General features: G+C 35.9%; 1 protein-coding gene across 1 annotated transcript; it reads right to left on the minus strand.

Moving 5' to 3' along the window:
- Positions 1–9,560: 9,560 nt before the first annotated feature.
- LOC137010538 (TBC1 domain family member 24-like) lies at positions 9,561–18,270 on the minus strand. Its single transcript, XM_067372610.1, has 8 exons — positions 17,580–18,270; positions 15,746–15,916; positions 12,871–13,897; positions 12,597–12,749; positions 12,121–12,184; positions 10,440–10,535; positions 10,083–10,308; positions 9,561–9,733 (listed from the first exon to the last, which is right to left on the minus strand). The coding sequence occupies exons 1-8, from the start codon at positions 18,268–18,270 to the stop codon at positions 9,561–9,563; spliced, it is 2,601 nt and encodes an 866-aa protein (XP_067228711.1).
- Between the last annotated feature and the right edge of the window lie 649 nt (positions 18,271–18,919).

Genomic DNA, 18,919 nt, shown 5'->3' on the forward strand with positions numbered 1-18,919 from the left:
TATATATATATATATATATATATATATATATATATATATATATATATATACAGGGGTGGAAATGGGGGGTAACGCGGGGGGACGGCGAGATAGGTATAAACGGAGGTCGGAGCCAGCTGCAAGTGGGTGGAGCAACTGCAAGTGGGTGGGACATTAAGCCGCAAGTGGGCGGTACAAACTAATAGAAGATTTTGATTGGTTTGTTTAATGTCATGTAATATTGTTCACCCTCCTGGTGGCGGTAGCGCGTGAATTTGGTTGCGATCCGTCAAACAGAAGAAGAATAAGAAAAAGAAGACGAAAAAGAAGCTGTCTGACAATATGTTTTTTTCAAACAACTGCAATCTGCCCTCCAGGTTATGGATACAGTAGACCATAAACAGGTAACGTTAATGTAGCTTAATTGCATGTCAGTTTTGTTAACGATTTGGACTGTACTGATTTATAAACTGTTCTTAGCGTTTGCAAATCGATTTAGGATAATTTATCATTTTAAAATTATTGTTTTTTCTTTGCTTTCTTTAATGTGAACATGAAATGAGTTGGAATTTTACACACACACACACACACACACACACACACTCGCACACTCGCATGCACACATTGTTTTTGTGATTTGTTGGCACATTCCATAGACATAATGGTTTTTATACTGCACAAAACGTATTTTCTATTGCCCTACACCAACCCCTACACCTAAACCTAACCCTTACAGGAAACTGTGCACATTTTTAATTTTAAAAAAATCCTTCTGTATGATTTATAAGCCTTTTGAAAAATAGGGACATGCTGTAATGTCACATAATACACACCGCATCACTGTGTGTGTATATAATATGTAATATGTATATATGCACTGATCAGTTGCTCACAGCAGATAAGTAGAACTGTCAATTTGGGTTTCATGTTGACAATAAAATGTATGGTAGTTCAGACCATGCATATTTTTCTTTTTTCACTAATTGAAAATTGGCATTCAAACTTCAATATTCATAACCATGCTTATCAGCACTGTTGATAAATTCTATTGTTGTTGTTGTTTGTCATTAATCCAGCCTGCCAGCCATGACACTGCCTTGCAGGCACTGGCATTTTTTACAGAACTATATTTTGCTTATCTTTATTTAATGTTAATTTACCTCTATCTTTTTTGTTTTTAACTGATAGAGAGCTTGCCCAAAAAAAAAATCGAACCAGGACTGTGGTCAGAGAATGTCCTCAATGACATTACGGTGAGATTTTTTTTTTTTTTTTTTGTAGGCATAATATACTTGTGATCACAAGTCCTGATTTTAATATGTAAGCCCCAAATGCATATGTTGTGTGTTTATCACAGCAGTTTATTTATTGTATGTTTGATTTCATCACTAGGATTATGAAAGACAAAGGATGTCAAATAACTGTGGAGTATTTGTCTTGATGGCAAGTATATGTAAATGAGGAGCAGAGAAGTGTAATCACTTGCAGTCTTTTACCCATTTGATTTTTTTTTAAATTTTTTTATTATTGTTTCTTTGAATACAGTATGCACTGTATATTACTCTGGGGAATAAGTTTGACTTCACTGAAGTAATTTTTTTTAGATTTAGCTTGTTTTTGTAGTTATATATTTTAAATACAATTCAACATTATACTAATTTATGTAATTGGCGAACATAAGGAAATGGTGGTGTGCTGTCCTGCTTGACAATTTCTCGTTAGAGTAAGTGTTTTTGTGGTGTTTTTAAGAAACCTTTAAAGAAAAGAAAAAAATAATTCTTGTTCAATTGTATGCTGTCAACAGTTAATTCTGTTCAACAAGTCACTGAACAGAATGATACAGTGAATCACTCATAATACTCAGTAAAACTATATTCTGCAAACCCTGGGTGAAAGAAATAGCAAAGTGTTTCAGATAAAAATCATAATAATAATTATTATGATTGTTCTTGAAATGTTTGTGCATGTTAAACAATAGATATAAAGTCATGCATATCTTGGATGGCATGGGGAAAGTTTTAATTCAGGTCAACCCTAGTGCTCATTGTGGTTTTTGTGCACCCACCAGGTTGGGCAAGCGAGGTGAGCTAGGAATTTACAGCGAAGCCATGCATCCAGGATTTCGCAGTGTCCACTGCATGCAGGATTATTGTTCATAATTTGTTTCAGAAATAAAATAATTTACCCACCCTGACTCTGAATTGTGATTTGAGAATACATTTATTTGTGTAATGTTCTGAAGAACATTAGTTGGTCACTTGCTGTAATTTGAGTAAAAACAAATATGAAAAATAAAAAATGTTCAGTACAGGTGAATAGTAAGTAACAGTATTCAACATTTTCTTTATGCATCACACATTTATTTCCTGAGTGCAATTGCATCTCACTTTAATATGTTCTTTGGTAGGCTACTGTAGAAGAATTGTAAAATACAATATCCAGAAATATGCTTGAATTACATTACAGCTAAAAGGATTTAAAATGGCATCATCACAAATGACAAACGGTGTAAAAACGTGATTCAGTGTTGACAATGAATGGTATTTGGATACAAACAATAATTACAAAAATGTAAGAATTTCAATTCAAACTATGAAAATGCGTTATATATACATTTTTTAAGATACTATGAACTCCACCCACTTGCTGTTGTCGGTGTAAGCTTCTCCCACTTGCGGGTCTCCGGGCTGCAGCGATATCTACTTGGGGACGGCGTCCGGGGAGTGAATTTCGAGGGGGTACGGCGTTCCAGTTCAAATTGGTTTGATTTTTTTTTTATAGAAATTAAGGGATTTCTGTATTTATTCACTCAATAGTCTACAAAAACGAAACCGATTCAGCGCAAAAATATTGCTCAATAAAATGGCATGATTAATCATAAAAAGATCACAATGTGGATTCAAACACCCACGCGATCAGTGCTCGAAGTGGGCCGGTACGCACCAGCACTCTATTTTAATTTGTAGCGTACCCACACTTTGTCTTGCGTACCGCCACCTCTTGCATGTTGCCGGTACTCTAACCACCACACCGAAACATAGAATCGGGCTGTTAATTGTATAAATCGCGCGTTCGGAGCTTTCATAAGCATGAGTGGCGCACCGCGCGTGAATCACCGCAGGCGCGTTCACCAGCGCTCTCCAAAAGTGTGATAAGATTTGCGCGAGCCGTTCCTATGATAAAATGTGGAACCCATTTGAATTCTTTTGAGAATGTAGTAAAACGCTGTGGAGAAAGTCAAACATGATCTAAAGACAGACAATAAAAAGACTGATGAAAAGAGGGGAAAACATGATGATCCTGCAAGCTTTTTAAACTTCTCATGACCACCTTTCCTAGAATTTATCACGTTCAATTGTATTTATTGTGGTACATTTTAACTAACGTGTTAAAGAATTTATAATATATAATCTATTAAGGCAATAGATTTAAAAAAGAGAGAAAAAACTTAACATTGCCCTAAGCATGCAATGAGGTGCCATCAATGATCTAGCTTTGATTATATCCTTATTGTAACAAATGCTATGGTTAAACAATTACAAGAACTACTTTTTCATAAGGCCAAGTACAAGCTAGAATCATGGATCTTCTTGAATTGTTGACTATACATTAGTTTTCCTCATGTGTAAAATGTGTTCTGCTAATATGACAGATATGCCCATTAGGAAAATCCTGGCTGTATTCCAAGAATTAACATGTTCAGTATAAGAGCATATTAAGTAAAAATAGTTTGACTTCCCATTGGCACTTTGTAAACAAGTAATTGTTAACTATAGGCTGTTACTTTATTGCAGTTGTGTTATCAACCAACTTTGCATGTGTGGATCATTTTGCAAAAATAAAGCTACAAACAAATAAATAAACCTCACGAGGGAGCAAACCCAAACTCCTCGCAACCGAGGGAGACAACCAGTCCCCCATCCCAAACGGAAGTGAACAAAATAGAGTAAATCACTCTTTGAAAGTAACTTGATACTTAAAATAAAGATTGTGTCAGTTACATCGTTACACCAGTAGGTGGCGACAAATGATTGTTAAAAATCAGGGTTTCCGCGGGGTCTTAAAAAGTCTTAAAAAATCTAAAATTCTGAACTTTAAATTTAAGGCCTTAAAAAGTCTTAAAAACGGCCAGATTTTCATCCGAGGTCCTAAATTTCATTTAGTCAGGTCTTAAATTTTTTTACCCATTTCCAGAAACGCTACCTGCTGAAAGTTATTACAAAGTAGCATAAAAGTAGCGAGTCGTAGTTCTTTCTGGGGTATATTGGTGTTGGTATACACGGTGATAAAACTACAAATCCCGTGATAAATGCAATACCTGCCCGCGAAATACGTCTGCGTCTCCTCAGAGTTTGTTAAAGTTCGGCTACGTGTGGAAAATGGGAGTGTACATTCAACGAGACATGGCTAGATCACAGCGATTTCTGCTGTTGGTTACAAGCGGTACCCAGCTCCAGGTACGAGGCTCACTGCAAACTTTGAAAAAATAAAAATAAAAAAATCAGTTAGAGAGTCTGGGTGTGAAGCGGTGTAAGTTAAAGGCGCTGGAGTCACACGCTAGAGCGGAGAAACACAAGCTAGCCGCAAAATCCCTTTAGCGGACTCGGCCAATTAGCCTCACCACTGCCGTCGTCCTCCTCAATGCGTGGTCCCTCCGGTCTCCAGCGCAATATCATCACAGCTCCGTCGAACAACCTTTGGGGTACTTTTGGAGCGACTGACACATCGAAAGCCGAGGTGATTTGTATACTACACACGGTGACTAAACAAACACCACTCATTTAATAGCAACAGTGAGATTAGCGATCTCTTCCAAGTGATGTTCCCTGATTCAGTAATCGCAAAGCCGTTCTCTTGCGGGCCCAACAAGATCGCTTATGGCGAGATTTGGATTGGGGGAGTTTATAAAGAGGGAACTGATTCGTACTCTTACCGGGCTGTATGTCGTAACGTTCAATGAAAGCCAAAATCAGACCACCAGGACCATTGTTCTGGAACAATGGAATTGTTAAGTCGAGGTACCTGGGCTCACAGTTCATGGGACAGTGCGGGACACACACACACACACACACACACACAAACACACACACGCATATATCAGATAATCCATTTTAGATAGATAGATACTTACCTCGGGATAATTAGAGTATCTATCTAACATGGAACCAACTACATTGGTTGTTACATGGGTTGGAGTAGCCTGTTTAATCTTTATTAGGCTATTAATATGCTGTTGTAATATGCTTTTTTAATGTAAATAAATATGAGATGAAATCTATTCTATTTGAGGGCAAGTTTGTTTTAGCCTATTTTCATTTTGGGCCTAAGGTTTTGGGCATTTGGCACATTGATGTATGTGGAAGGTTACTAATGTGATTGCTTTATCTGTAAATTAAATTAATGCTTTTTCAATGACTGAATTCATTGAAATAAAATGATTTTTTTCAGAATTTCTTTGATTTGAATATTTTTTGGTAATGCGTCGTGTAGGTCTTAAATTTCAATCTTTATGGTCTTAAAATGTCTTAAAAAGGTCTTAAATTTGACTTACTGAAACCTGCATAAACCCTGAAAATGTATTTGTCATTGAATCATTTCATTACAAAGGATTGTTCAAAAATGTTGATTCAGCTGAATAAATGATTCAATGACTCAATTATAAAGATGTCACTTGTTTCATAAATCTATGAAATGAGTGACATCTTTATAATTGAGTCATTGAATCAACAACAACAAAAAAAAAAATAATTTAAAATAATTAATGTTTTTTGTAAACAGACTGCAGCAACTAACATTATGTCAAAATCTCTAGTACTCTCTACTCTTTAAAGGGGTGAGGGGTGGGGGTGATGGCCAAAAATCTAACAGGTAATTTTCTCCAAGCAGAGATTCTGTTGATTTGAACATGTTTGTGCCACACACAATTCATAAATGTTGTTCGTTGACCTTTCATGTGTCTGCTTGATAATTAAGAAAATACTGTTTGGAGGAAACATGAAATAGGCCTATTTAATGTTAGCCTATTATATAATTATATAATTTTATATTTAAATACATCTGAAAAGTTTGAAAATTGAAAAGTTTTACATTGAAAGTAAAAAAAAAATAAATAAAAATCTTCCCATATAGAGTCCCCCCAGTGAATCTCAGCCATTTCCAGCCCTATATATATATATTATATATATATATATATTACAGCTAGTTTAAGCACTGAAATACATTTATTGTAACAATAACAGTAGGTGAGGTGATATTATTATGTAACGTAATTATTTGTTTTATTTCGCCTCTCCATCAGTCACTTAAAAAGTGGGAGTAACGTTACAAGAGCTATCTAAGCTCATGGTATATAAATTACAATTTTACTTCTATGACTGTGTTATGGAGAGATTTTATTATTTGTTTTTTCGCGGAGATAACGCTATATATTTTTCATACAATTCTGTTTTTATTAAGATAGCCACCAGTGCCATTCAGCTGCAATTTCCATTTTAAATTTCCATTTTTCAACAAATTAGTAAAAATGTTATCTTTATTAATATTAATGTTGTTGTAGTTTTACTTTTATCATTCTTTGAGGTGTGAATTTTTGAATGGTGAAATGTTTGTTTTTCAGAAATTTTCAGATTGGTCTCGCTGATGAAGTCAGCCCAGCAAGGGCTGGGAAGTGGGAAAACCTGAAAATAAAATTTAAGGTTTGTTTTTTGCATTATTGTCAAACATAAAATTCCAAATCATGTTTTATTTTAATATTTTTTTTATTACTTAATGGGGCTCTCAAAAGTATTATAATATCAGTATTACTTTAGCAGTTTAATAGTTGTTAAATAGATTTTGTGCATGTAAATTTGTGTCATAACAGGTTTAATTCCAACAGTATAGGCTATAGTTATGAAATATCCACACAATTCTTAAGGACTACTTTTTTATGGTGATTTTTCTGTTTTGAAACAAACACCAGTCACTGTATTATTTTGTTTCATGAGGTCTGAGGTAATGAGGTTTCACTCTTGTCATTGCCCATATTATTTATAGGAACTGAAGCAGCTACCATCAGGTGTGGAGACCGAGTCAGGGGACACAACTGCAAGGAGCTGGAAGTGGTCTGAGCTGATGGATGAAGCAATTGGATGGAGGCCATCTATGCAGCCTCCCTTTCTGATTTATTCAGCATCCCCTACTTATAGTTCCTCAGAGCTGCTTGAAACAGATGACCGCAACCCAGGGCTTAGCCCCTTGCCACCAAATAGGCAATGTAAGGATCCAGTTTTGGAGTTCCTGGAGAGAGAGGCAGAGAGGTCTGAGGCCAGGGAGAGGAGAGCAGAGGAAAGAGGAAAAGTTACTTAACCTGCTGGAGAGAATCGTTGATAAGATGTAAATATATAAGTTTATATAAGTTAAAAAAAAACTTGTTTTCATATTCTTATAAATAGCAATTATTGCTTAACAGTTGAGTATAACTAGTTCATAAGTTATATAATACATTACATAATACAATAATTTGGGATTTTGTCATTGCATATGTGAAATATACAGTAGATGCATTTTACTTTGACAAACATCTTACAACATGTCAGGTTCTGTTTTTTTTTTTTTTTTGCAAATGAAAATAGTTTCTTAATAAATTGTTATAGAGGACTGGTTGATTAGTTAATTAACATTAAAGTGATTAAAGTGTTAGTTCTCTTGAAACTGGATTCTGCCATCATTTACCCACCTTCAAGTCGTTCAAAAACGGTCGACTTTTGTTCTTCTTTGGAACCAAAATTAAGATATTTTTAATATTCTTTTCATTTTTTTTCCCCCCTTGTCTATCCAATGAAAGTCTAGGTAATCAACATTTTTAAGCTTCAAAATGTACATGAAGACATTGTAAAAGTAATCATCAATCATGGTAATTGGAACCTCAATGGTGTGCATGTGAAAATGAGCTTTAAAATGAGCGTTTTGAGCTTTTTTTTTTCATGTGTTAAGTGCATACATTTGAGTTTCCATTTAACCTGTTTGATGTGTTCGGTGTGTGTGCAGTGATCCATGTTAATGACAAAAGTCTAAATTAAATCTGTTCATCATATAAAGCAATCATATCACTTTAGAAGATTAAACCGAATTTTAAACAATATCTCAATGAACACAATGAACTGTATGGCGTCGCAAAGGTGAGGAAAACAAAGAAACATGCATGGTGCCTACAGTGAAACATGGTGGTGGCAGTGTCCTTATGTGGGGCTGCATGAGTGCTGCTGGTGTCGGGGAGCTGCATTTCATTGATGCCATCATGAATTCACAGATGTACTGCTCTATACTGAAACAGAAGATGCTATCATCACTCTGTGCACTTTTCCAACATGACAATGATCCTAAACACACATCTAAGGCCACTGTTGGATTTCTAAAGAAGAACAGGGTAAAAGTGATTCAGTGGCTCCTGATCTGAACCCAATCAAACACCTATGGGGAATTCTGGAGAGACAAGTTGCTCATCACTCTCCATCCAGCATCCAGTCTCTAAAAGAGGTCATTCTTGAAGAATGGAAAAAGATAGATGTTGCAAAATGTCACCAACTTGTTCATTCCATGCCTAGAAGACTTGGTGCTGTCATTAAAAATCATGGAGGCCATAGAAAGTACTAGATGTAGTAGTTTTTGTTGTGGGGTGTACTCATTTTTGCAGCACCCTAATTTGAGTAAAACTGAAGTTATATTATTAACCACTTTCATGTTATAAGTTAAACAGATGTTATATTAAACTTCAACAATTTGGAAATTGTTTTTGTGTTCATTGAGATATTGATTAAAATATTACTTTTCAAAGGGGGTGTACTCATTTACGCTGAGCATTGTATGTTTGATTATTGCAGCTAAACTTATCAGGACAGTTGACCATTAGGACCAGAGTTACACACAAATAGGTCACTTTGCCCACAGCTGATTGGTTCTGTTTTGTTTTGCGATCTCTTACCCAGAATAAAATCTGCTCTGGCGCAAAGTAAGTTACCATTGCGATGAACACAGCTAAAAACCAATCCAGAATTCCTTCCAGAATTTGCTCAAACTTAGCCAAATGCAACTTTCTGTTACAGGCCTCAGTATTTTACTCAGCTTATTTCAACATTTTCACTTTTTTTTTAATATATATATCTATCCACTTTATTTACCACAGCCATGATTCAACTTCAGTTGCATCTCTTTGGTGAAAAAGTTCTATTTTTATTTAATTTTTTTTTTTATTTAAATGTTTATTTAAATTCAACAAACTGCTATTTGAATACTGTCTTTAAAAACTGCAGTTATTACAGAAATACAGTGAATGACAGGACTACAAATATTACAAAAATAATCTAACAAGGCATATAACAAAAAAGGTCTTTGAAAATATAAATAAATAACATTGTGGAAATTTGAATCTTAAATGATATTTACAGTTTTTTTCTGTTAGCCTCCTACAGTAGTGCAACAGTGTATATACGTCCTACTACACTACACAATATCCTTGGTTTTGTCTTAAGGCATGATGTCATTTTGCCAGTGTGACCTTTGATATATTTTTGACACATTCCTCCACAGCCCTCCTAATGTCTTCAATGTGAAAGCAGTGGTGGGACAGACAAAGAATGCTGGATACCCCACACCTCTAGAGACTGGATCTTGAAGCATCCCCTGCAGAGAGGTGGACTCTCAAATGTATCGCAGTGTTCAGAACAGCCAGCTGTCAGATCAGCCTGCAGGTAGAGCGCATGGCCACCGTCGCCACCTACACGACAGGCCGCAAGTAAAGGTAAAAGAATGTATACACAACATTTCATCTATATTAAGAAAGAGACTGTTTTTCCCAGTAATGTTGACACATAGGCAGCGTTCCAGCATGTTTGTAGGTGAAATTTGCACAGAGGGTATGCAAATATGAAGCCTGAGAGGCAGCCATGTTGTTCATGATAACAATAGGGGATAACTGAGCCTGAAATATAGGGGTGAATTCAGGTTGATTGGGATATTTTTCCCAAGTCATCTCAATGTCAAAAATCACCCTGAATTCACCCCTATATTCCTTCACACTTCACATAAGTTTAAAAAACAAGTCTTTTGTGGGAAAAAAAGCTCACCAATAAAAAGTGTCTCATCGTCTCCTGCCATGAATTTGGCAGTTGACAATGTGCAGAATGAAGCAGACTCGCATCTCTGGTCCTGAGAGGTTGCACTTAGTCTGTCAACACAAGTGTTTATTCGAGAGCTAGTGGAGAGAGTTTGATCGTGAGAGGAATCACTTTTGTCAGACATTCCAGAGATCTGCAGCACTGTACGCTGGTACCGTTCCATTCCCGGTCGTAGCTGAAAAGTTGATTTGCGATAATAAAATTAAGTAATCTACCTCAAATCATATTCTGGTGCATACAATGCAACGTCAAGTACAATTTAAAGCGCAACAAATCAATTGAATTAAATGGCAAACGAAGACTTACAGTGAAAACAAAGCACTCTCCTGTGCCAAAGAACTTCAATCCCTTTTCATAACAATTCTTGTGAGCCCAATCAGAAGACAAGAATGCTCCACAAATCTAGGATGACATGAACAAAATAATAGAAATGTAACAAAATATAGAGATTTTAGCATTCCTGTAAGCATTTTGTACTGCTATACTCAAAAACAAGATGGATTTTTAAAGGTTCTTTAGACATAGTAACAGTATTTAGAACCATATCCTGAAGAACCATTTTACGCTGGTTATATGTTAAAGTTTAGGACTCTCTATTTCCACCTTTTTGTTTTTTAAAAAAAATGTTTCAAAGCCTCATTTTTTATTTTCTGGAGCCTAACCATCTGAACCAGACTGTCATGACACACTCTCAACAGATACTTGATGTCATTCCTAAAATGTATATTAATTTTAATTCTCAAACTGTAACTGCCAATCATGTTTTTTTTTTTTTTTTTTTATACACGTGGTTGCAAACGAAGAATAAATGCAGGATCTAAGTGCAGCTGAAAAGGTTTAATAACAATAACTTGAAACAAAAACACTCACTATAAAACAAGAACAGAAAAAACAGTAAAACGCAACGTTCTCTGATGAAACAGAGAACTGACAAAGAACAGATGGAAGCACATGGCTTAAATGCACTGATCAAACAAAGGAACTAATTGGATGATTAACAAGACACGGGTGACGGATAACAGAATCAAACACATGAGCACTAATGAGGAGACAGCTGGTGAAATGGATCTATGAGACACATGAGGAAACATGAACTGAACACAATGAAAACTATTCTAGAAATACATTCAAAACAAACAAACAAACAAACAAACAGAACCCAAACCATTACACAGTTATTAAGAAGGTTCTTTATGTAAGCAATAAGGTAAGAGAGGCTGTGCTGTATGTTGAATAATACGGTTTGGGTATACTTTTATAAAACAGTTACCACACAATACAAATATTAAAGGCAAAAATATGTATCAGTGCAACTTTCATGAAGTGAACTTTAACTAAAAGCCTTCCTTCCGCTGAAAAAATAGTCCCTGACAGTGAACAGCAACAGAAGTTACATTATTACGCCATTAGATGGCGGCAAAGACTGTCTATATGAGTGTGTCAGTCAGTAGCGGAGACTTTTACATTGAAAAGACAAGACAAGAAATGCGCTGTCAGTCACGGGAAAACCCCTTAACTGTTAAAAGGACAAGATAATACATTGGACATTTAAACAGATTTTTTATTATGAACACAGGACTGACCTGAAGGAAAATGCTAAATCTGAATGCAGGTGATAAACTCATCTCAAAACTCACTCCATCTTTTTCTCACAACACTCTTCTACATAATACATTAAGCTTCAATGAACAATATCAATTGAGAACATACGAGTGGTTGCTATGCGTGTTGTGTAGTGATACACAGAACCGTTGGGTGAAGCGGTCATAGCCATGTTTTATCGTGAGTAGAAGTCTGCGGATCAATCAGAATCAGACAGGAACTAACTGTTTTATAAAACACAGTTAAGGTTCTTATATAGAACTTTTTAAAGCATGGTTCTTTATAGAAACATTCTTTATAGAAAAAAGGTTCTATTCAGCACCAAAAAGGGTTCTGCAATTCTGAAACATTTTTCTTAAGAGTGTACAGATTAATACAGATATACCTCCTCATCTGTAGTTTTCAAGAGTAAAACGGTTGGATCATGCCCCTCAACCTTGGAATAAAACCTAGTAAAAAAAAAAAAAAAGATTTATGCATATGACAAATAATATTTAATATCATTAATATTATTCACATTGATATTTATAATAATAAATATGATTACAGTAATGTTATTCATATTATTGGTTGTGGGTTGTTGTTTTAATGTATTTCAACCACTTGCTAAAAAACAAACAAAAATTATTACATTATGGAATTAATGTATAATACATTAATTTCATAATGTAATAATTAATATTACTCTTATTTATATCATCAATAATAATGATTATGATGATGATTGCTATTTAATAAAGTTTAAATGTATTTTAAGCATTTATAAAAACATGTTTTTATGTAATTAAATCATATTCTCAAATTAAAAGGTTATATTTGTTGAATGATTCATGTACGTGTGCCTGTGTAGAAATAACATACGAGGAGAGACTTCTGCCATGAATATTTGTACTAAATAGTTGCACAGGACTGAATAGAGCAAATCGCTCTGGAATCCAAGCCCAGACCACCCTCATCTCCGTTTCAGTCACTACAGAGGAGCTGAAGTTCCGAAAATCCATAGCTTGGTATGAACTAGGAGATAAAAATGTTGGTTGCAGTCTTACAGTTAATAATAATAAAAAAAAAGTGTTTCATAAAAATTCAGAAATTCTTAATATATATGTGTGTATTATTGACCTCACAAACCCCTCACCTCTTATTGTGGATGTCCTTATGAATTAGTGCGTGCTTGTTGGCATTGAAAAGATAAGTTAGTTCTTTGCGTGTGGGCAGCTGTATTTTAAAAGCCCTCTGAAGCAGTTCATCAATAGTACTGTGCCGTGCCACACTCTGCACAAAACTCTTAATGTCTTGTCTGAAGTCATCGAGGTGGGCCACTCGTGAGGACACCGAGACTTTGTAAAGACTGAGTAGAGCAAGAGCTACACGGTATAAAACTTTGTAGCCCTCCATTAGATAGACATCCAGCACTCTGATGGCGTATGTAAAAGGTAGATCGGCAAAGATCCACATGATCCAGTCAGAGTAGAACTCAAACAGGTTCTGGTGAGAGCTAGCTATTAGCTTCCGGATGCCCCTGCAGTATTTATTGGCAAGGTCACCAAAGGTCATGCATGAAGCGCGTGAAGTGAGGAAAGTCTGGTCGATGTAACGCTTTTTAGAATCTGTGTAGGTCACCAGGGAGCAAATACTGTGGAAGCACTGGGCTTCATCCTCACTGAAGTGCAAGAGAAGGGACACCAGAGCGGGCAAGATGGGACAGAAGGTGACATCAGGAAAATGGTGATTTATACAAATGAGAATTTTTTTCACTGAATTCAGACCTGCTTTATTTAGGCAGTATCTGGGAATTTCCCCATCCTCCATAAACTTTGGGAAAGGGTGCGTGCTTGTTTGAAAATCCCCAAAGAGCTTCCCAACTAGGCCATGGTAAGTGTCCACATCAGCGTTGGTGGATGTGCTCTCGATGTTATGGATGATGTGCTGATAAGCCTTGGCTCTGAGAGTATGAGGCATGGACCAGAATCCTGTGCGGCCCATTGCTTTGAGCTCATAATGGTCACTTGAGAGGATCTTCCGATAACGGATGGCTGCCTCTGGGTAAATCTTTTCCCAGTCTACATACTGACCGTATTTCATTCTAGAAGAAGAGCTTATCTCCCAGTTATCCACCTCAGAAATGGTCATCATGGGTACGCCCTTTAAACTTCCTTTATTTCCTGTTTAAATGATGAAGCATCTTTCAGAACCAGCTGTGACAGTATCTTATTAAAGTCTAAAAAAGCTGCAGCATTAAGAATTTCATAATAGTAATATTATAATTATTATAAATATTCAACCCAAATGTAAAAATGTAATTTTTACATGATGTCTTGTCATCTGACACTTCAGAAATGTCTCAGTTGGAATGTCTATAACAAAGTGTACCTATTATTTTGTCATTTTTATCAGTTATTAGTTGGATATTGTTTTAGGTTGGGACTTTGCATTAGGGATACACAATATATCAGTGAAATATTGGTTATCTGCTCATATTACTTTCAAATGAAAATTAGCCCAAGCTTTACTTACCCTCAAGCCATATAAGGTGTATATGACTTTCTTCTTTCTGATGAACACAATCAGAGATATTTTAATAAATATCCTGATGCATCTGAGCTTTATAATGGCAGTGAACGGGACCGAGTATAAGCTGAAGAAAGTGCTTCCATCTACATCCATCCATCATAAACATGTATTCCACATGGCTCCGAGAGGTTAATAAAGGCCTTCTGAAGTGAAGCAATGCATTTGTGTAAAAACAAATCCATATTTAAGTTATGAAGTAAAATATATAGGCTAGCTTCCGCCAGACCACCATCTGTATTCAGCGTACGAAGAAAGTGTAATACTCTTGCAGTTTAAAAAGCTTATGTTACATCCCACGCCTTCCCTATTCAACTTACGGAAAAAGCTTAACTTGCGCGACTTTCTTCGTAACTTGAATACAGAAGACGGTCTGCCGAAAGCTAGATATTTTACTTTATAACTTGTTAAATATGGATTTTTTTTTTATTTACACAAATGCAATGTTTTGCTTTAGAAGGCCTTTATTAACCCCCCAGAGCCATGTGGAGCACATGTTTATGAAGGATGGATGTGGATGGAAGCACTCTCTTCAGCTCATCTCGTTGGTCTCGTTCACTGCCATTATAAAGCTCGGATGCGTCAGGATATTTATTAAAATATCTCAGATTGTGTTCATCAGAAAGAAGAAAGTCATATACACCTAGGATGGCTTGAGGTTGAGTAAAGCTTGGGCTAATTTTCATTTGAAAGTGAACTAATCCTTTAAAGAATTTTATAAACTGTCACTAAGTATATTGGATTAAATAACTCATTTTATTTGCAAAAACTCAAAATAAAATAAAATGTTAACTAAATATTTTATGTTAATTGCTATCAAATGGTATGAGTTAGCTAACTCAGTACTTCAAGTTAGGATCAATTAACATGTATGTGTACTACAAATTTAAAACTAGATAGTCCTGCTTACTTAAAATTGGGAACATCATAACTAAAAAAAAAATATATATAACTGATCACCTCAAACTTTTTGAGTTAGCCCAACTTATTCGGGTTTAAAGTGAATGTGCATGCCCATTTCTTTGCTCATTTCTCATATTTTTACTTTCACATACTCAATTAAAGTTAAAAACTAATAATTTAATAATTAATTTCACAAATACCAAAATGAATATTTCACTGTACTTTATAATAATAGTTATAGTAAGTTGTGGTGTATAAATTCACTTTTTTATTCTGATTTGGAAAATGTAGTAATTAATACAATTATCATTACAATTAACTTTCCTTTGAAAAAAGCTCCTACTTTTCACCATGATAATTTAACCATATATTCATCATTTGGGAATATAAATGTGTGTGCATTTTCAGGGCTAAATTAATGGGAAATTAAATTAATTTTACACGTGTTATATTTGTGATTATTTATGATTTTATCAATGCTGGCCAAGTGCTTTAAATGTGGCATTTTTTATAAAGGTAAAAAGATCTGACTTACGCACCTGCAAGATCCTTGCTGGCCCATTTGCTTGAGTTTCCTTTAGGTCTTTTTATTGGAGGCTTTGCAGTGATGCATGTCCCACCAGTGTTTCTTTTCCCATCCTCACGGTGCAGTGATCTTGATCTTGGTCTGAGAGCATTGCATCTGCTAAAATTACCTGGTCCCCCATCATCTGTGTCACAAACATAAAAGGATCTTGAACGAGGTCTAGTGTGGCTTCTGTCCTTGTCAGTCTCTCCCGTTGAGTGTTTTGCCTCGATAGAACTGAAAAGAGATCGAGAACGTAGTCTGCCACAATTTGTCCGGTCTGCAAACTGTGCACTACTGCCACCCTCCACATTCCGGACATTCACATTTGTGGAGCCAAAATGGGCACATGCAACATTTGAAGCAACCTGAAGCATGGCCTCACCAGTTCACATAACAAAGACAAAAAAGTGAAGTTCACAGTAGGTTTGTTGTTCTCTTTGTGATGCCCTGAGACACCTGGGTTTTGTTCAGATGATGTGACAGTCAGGTGATCTGCTCAGGTGGTTGTCATACTACTGTATACACAGTGGAAAATTTTAGACTGCCTCTATTATTTTCTGTTTTAGCAATCAACTGTGAATACTTGAGTATAAACACTTATTTAATAAAAGCTATGGCATAACATAGCAATGATACTAACAATTTAATATAAATAAAGATATACACACTAGGTAATAACTTAAAAACAACAATTATATATATATATATATATATATATATATATATATATATATATATATATATATATATATATATATATATATATATATGTACTTTTTTATAATACTTTATATATAAGCTTATAACTTTTAAAGGTTTATGGATACAACTTAATTTATTCTTATAAAATTATTTAACATGTTTTTCTAGTCATATATTTTTTGTGTAGCAGAAGCCATATCAAATGCAAATGGATGTATGACAGAAATATGGTTGAAAATAAATATCTTTTTCAAAACAATTTTTTTCTATTTATATATAAAATGTTTTGAACAGCATTGGCATAGTCATCAAAAGCAGAATGTTCTGTTATAACAGAAGGCTGTTATAACACCTCTATATGAAATGTATACTCTAACTCCTTTTTTGGAAACAGAAAATCTTCTTGTAATCTTGAAGTGTCACAGAATGTTGATACCAGACACATTTTAATGAACGTTTTTCCAGGAAATCCAAAAAGACAGTGCTTCTTGTTTTCAACACACTGTTATTTATTCAAACATACATATGTTTGGATGTGAAACAAATTGGTGGGGCTTAAAATGGGGGCTAATATCATTAAATAAGATGCTAAACCTGTTCTTTTTGTTAGAATGTTACATGTTAACACTCTTAGGTAAAGGTTTATCTTATAAACATTGTGCTGCTTCATAGAGAACACCACCTAAATCAAATCAAATTAATTTAATGATCAAATTCAAATTCACATACAATGCATGCCGTATTGGCCATTGCCAACAAGAGAGATCCACAAGAGAGATGCAGCATGACACAGAATTCATGTAGAGATCACTTTTAATAAATACCTGGGACAAATAGGCCTACAAACTACAAACATTAACGTAACGATAAACACGAGGCCATGAACTGAGGAGAACTGAAGGCTTAAATACACAAAGGATGATAATTAACAGTAGGGAATGGGTGATGACTAATCAGAAACCATAACAAATGAGAAGAACTCAGGCAATAACAGTGACAATGAAGCTAAACAAGACAGACAGATGAGGAATCAGAAACCATAGTAACAAGCGAGAATTTCTGAAATGACAATGAAACTAAAGAGAGGAAAAGCAGAGGAATACACCACTGAGACGGTGACCAGGAAGGAGATGAAGGTGGGAGAAGCCAGGGCGGAGACAGGAACAACCAGAGCAATAACGGGAGGAGCAGGATGACCCAGAGCCATAACATGAAGGACCATGGTAGATAATAAGAGACGATGGAGGGAGGAGCCATGGTGGAGCCTTGGTAGGAGGGCCAGGCAGAATCAGGGAGATGGCTGACTGAGGTGGAGACGATGGAGGTGGAGACCAAGGTAGTCCAAGAGTAGGCGTGGGCTTGGCAGACTGGGGCTGAGATGGTGCTCATGAAGACAATGGAGGACCCGGAGGAGCACGGTGGAGCCAGAGGAGCACGGGAAGGAGGAGGGGTGAGGGGTCGAGGCGCAGAGGCTGACCTGGAAGTCCAAGGTGGAGCCAGAGAAACGATGGACCAAGTTGAAGCCTGAGGGATGACAGTCAATGGTAGAGCCGAGGAAGTGTTGAGCCAAGGTGGAGCTGATGGGTCGGAGGGCTGAGGTGGAGTCTGGAGCTGAGGAGCTGAGGTATCCATGAGCCAAAGCGGGTCCGATGACTTGAAATCCCCTGGCAGATCCATGCAGCATAGCTGAACCACTAGAGAAGCTGAGAAGCTGAAGAGAGACAGTGGAGATGAGTCCAATGAAGTGAATGGTTTTGGCAGTAGAGGAGGGAGAGGGAAGCTGGGCGGGACCATCCGCGATGAAGGAGACTTGGTACTGGGCTTAACCAGTGATGACTTGAAGCTGGGCTTAACCCCTTACCATACCACCCCCATTTTGGCAGGTGGGGCATAAATGAAATAGCCTACCCAGAATTAAAAGGTTGCTGCTCATAAGTCATTCTGGATAGACACATTATCACAATATATTTAGAAAGCTGACACTTGGGAGTTAATAACTCAGAATAGCTTATATATTTTTATTAGGCCACATAAATGTGTAGAGGTTTATTTCAAGCATTGTTGTCAACACTATGCAGTACTGTAGTCACCAATTGACAACGAAGGAAGTAGACTAATCAAACTATTCAAAATAAATGTTACAATATCAAATCAAATAAAAAAGCTAAACACAGAGTAAAACATTGAATTAGCCTAGAGTAGTATAGGGTTCGCTCATGTTTGCTCTGCTGTAGGCTACCCTTATGTTACCTATTTATCTGAATGCATGTAATCAATCTCAATTTATCATATTACACAAACTATGCATTTTTTTGAACATTTGAATTGTTGCAGTTTTTGCCTAACATTGAAACTTGTATTTCCTTTTCTTCTAAATAATCCATAAACACTTTGAGGAGCGTGCACTAATATTTTCAGTTCCATTCATTTGTATGTCTCAAGG

The sequence above is a fragment of the Chanodichthys erythropterus genome, chromosome 21 (assembly GCF_024489055.1).
Source record: "Chanodichthys erythropterus isolate Z2021 chromosome 21, ASM2448905v1, whole genome shotgun sequence".
In the NCBI taxonomy this organism is placed as follows: Eukaryota; Metazoa; Chordata; class Actinopteri; order Cypriniformes; family Xenocyprididae; genus Chanodichthys; species Chanodichthys erythropterus.

Coding starts and splice junctions, on each gene's coding strand:
- LOC137010538 (XM_067372610.1), bottom strand. CDS start 18,270: ATGGTCCCGCCCAGCTTCCCTCTCCCTCCTCTACTGCCAAAACCATTC. Junction 12,750..12,870: donor AAGGACATCCACAATAAGAG/GTGAGGGGTTTG, acceptor TTTATCTCCTAG/TTCATACCAAGCTATGGATT. Junction 10,536..12,120: donor TGAAAACTACAGATGAGGAG/GTATATCTGTAT, acceptor ATGTCATCCTAG/ATTTGTGGAGCATTCTTGTC.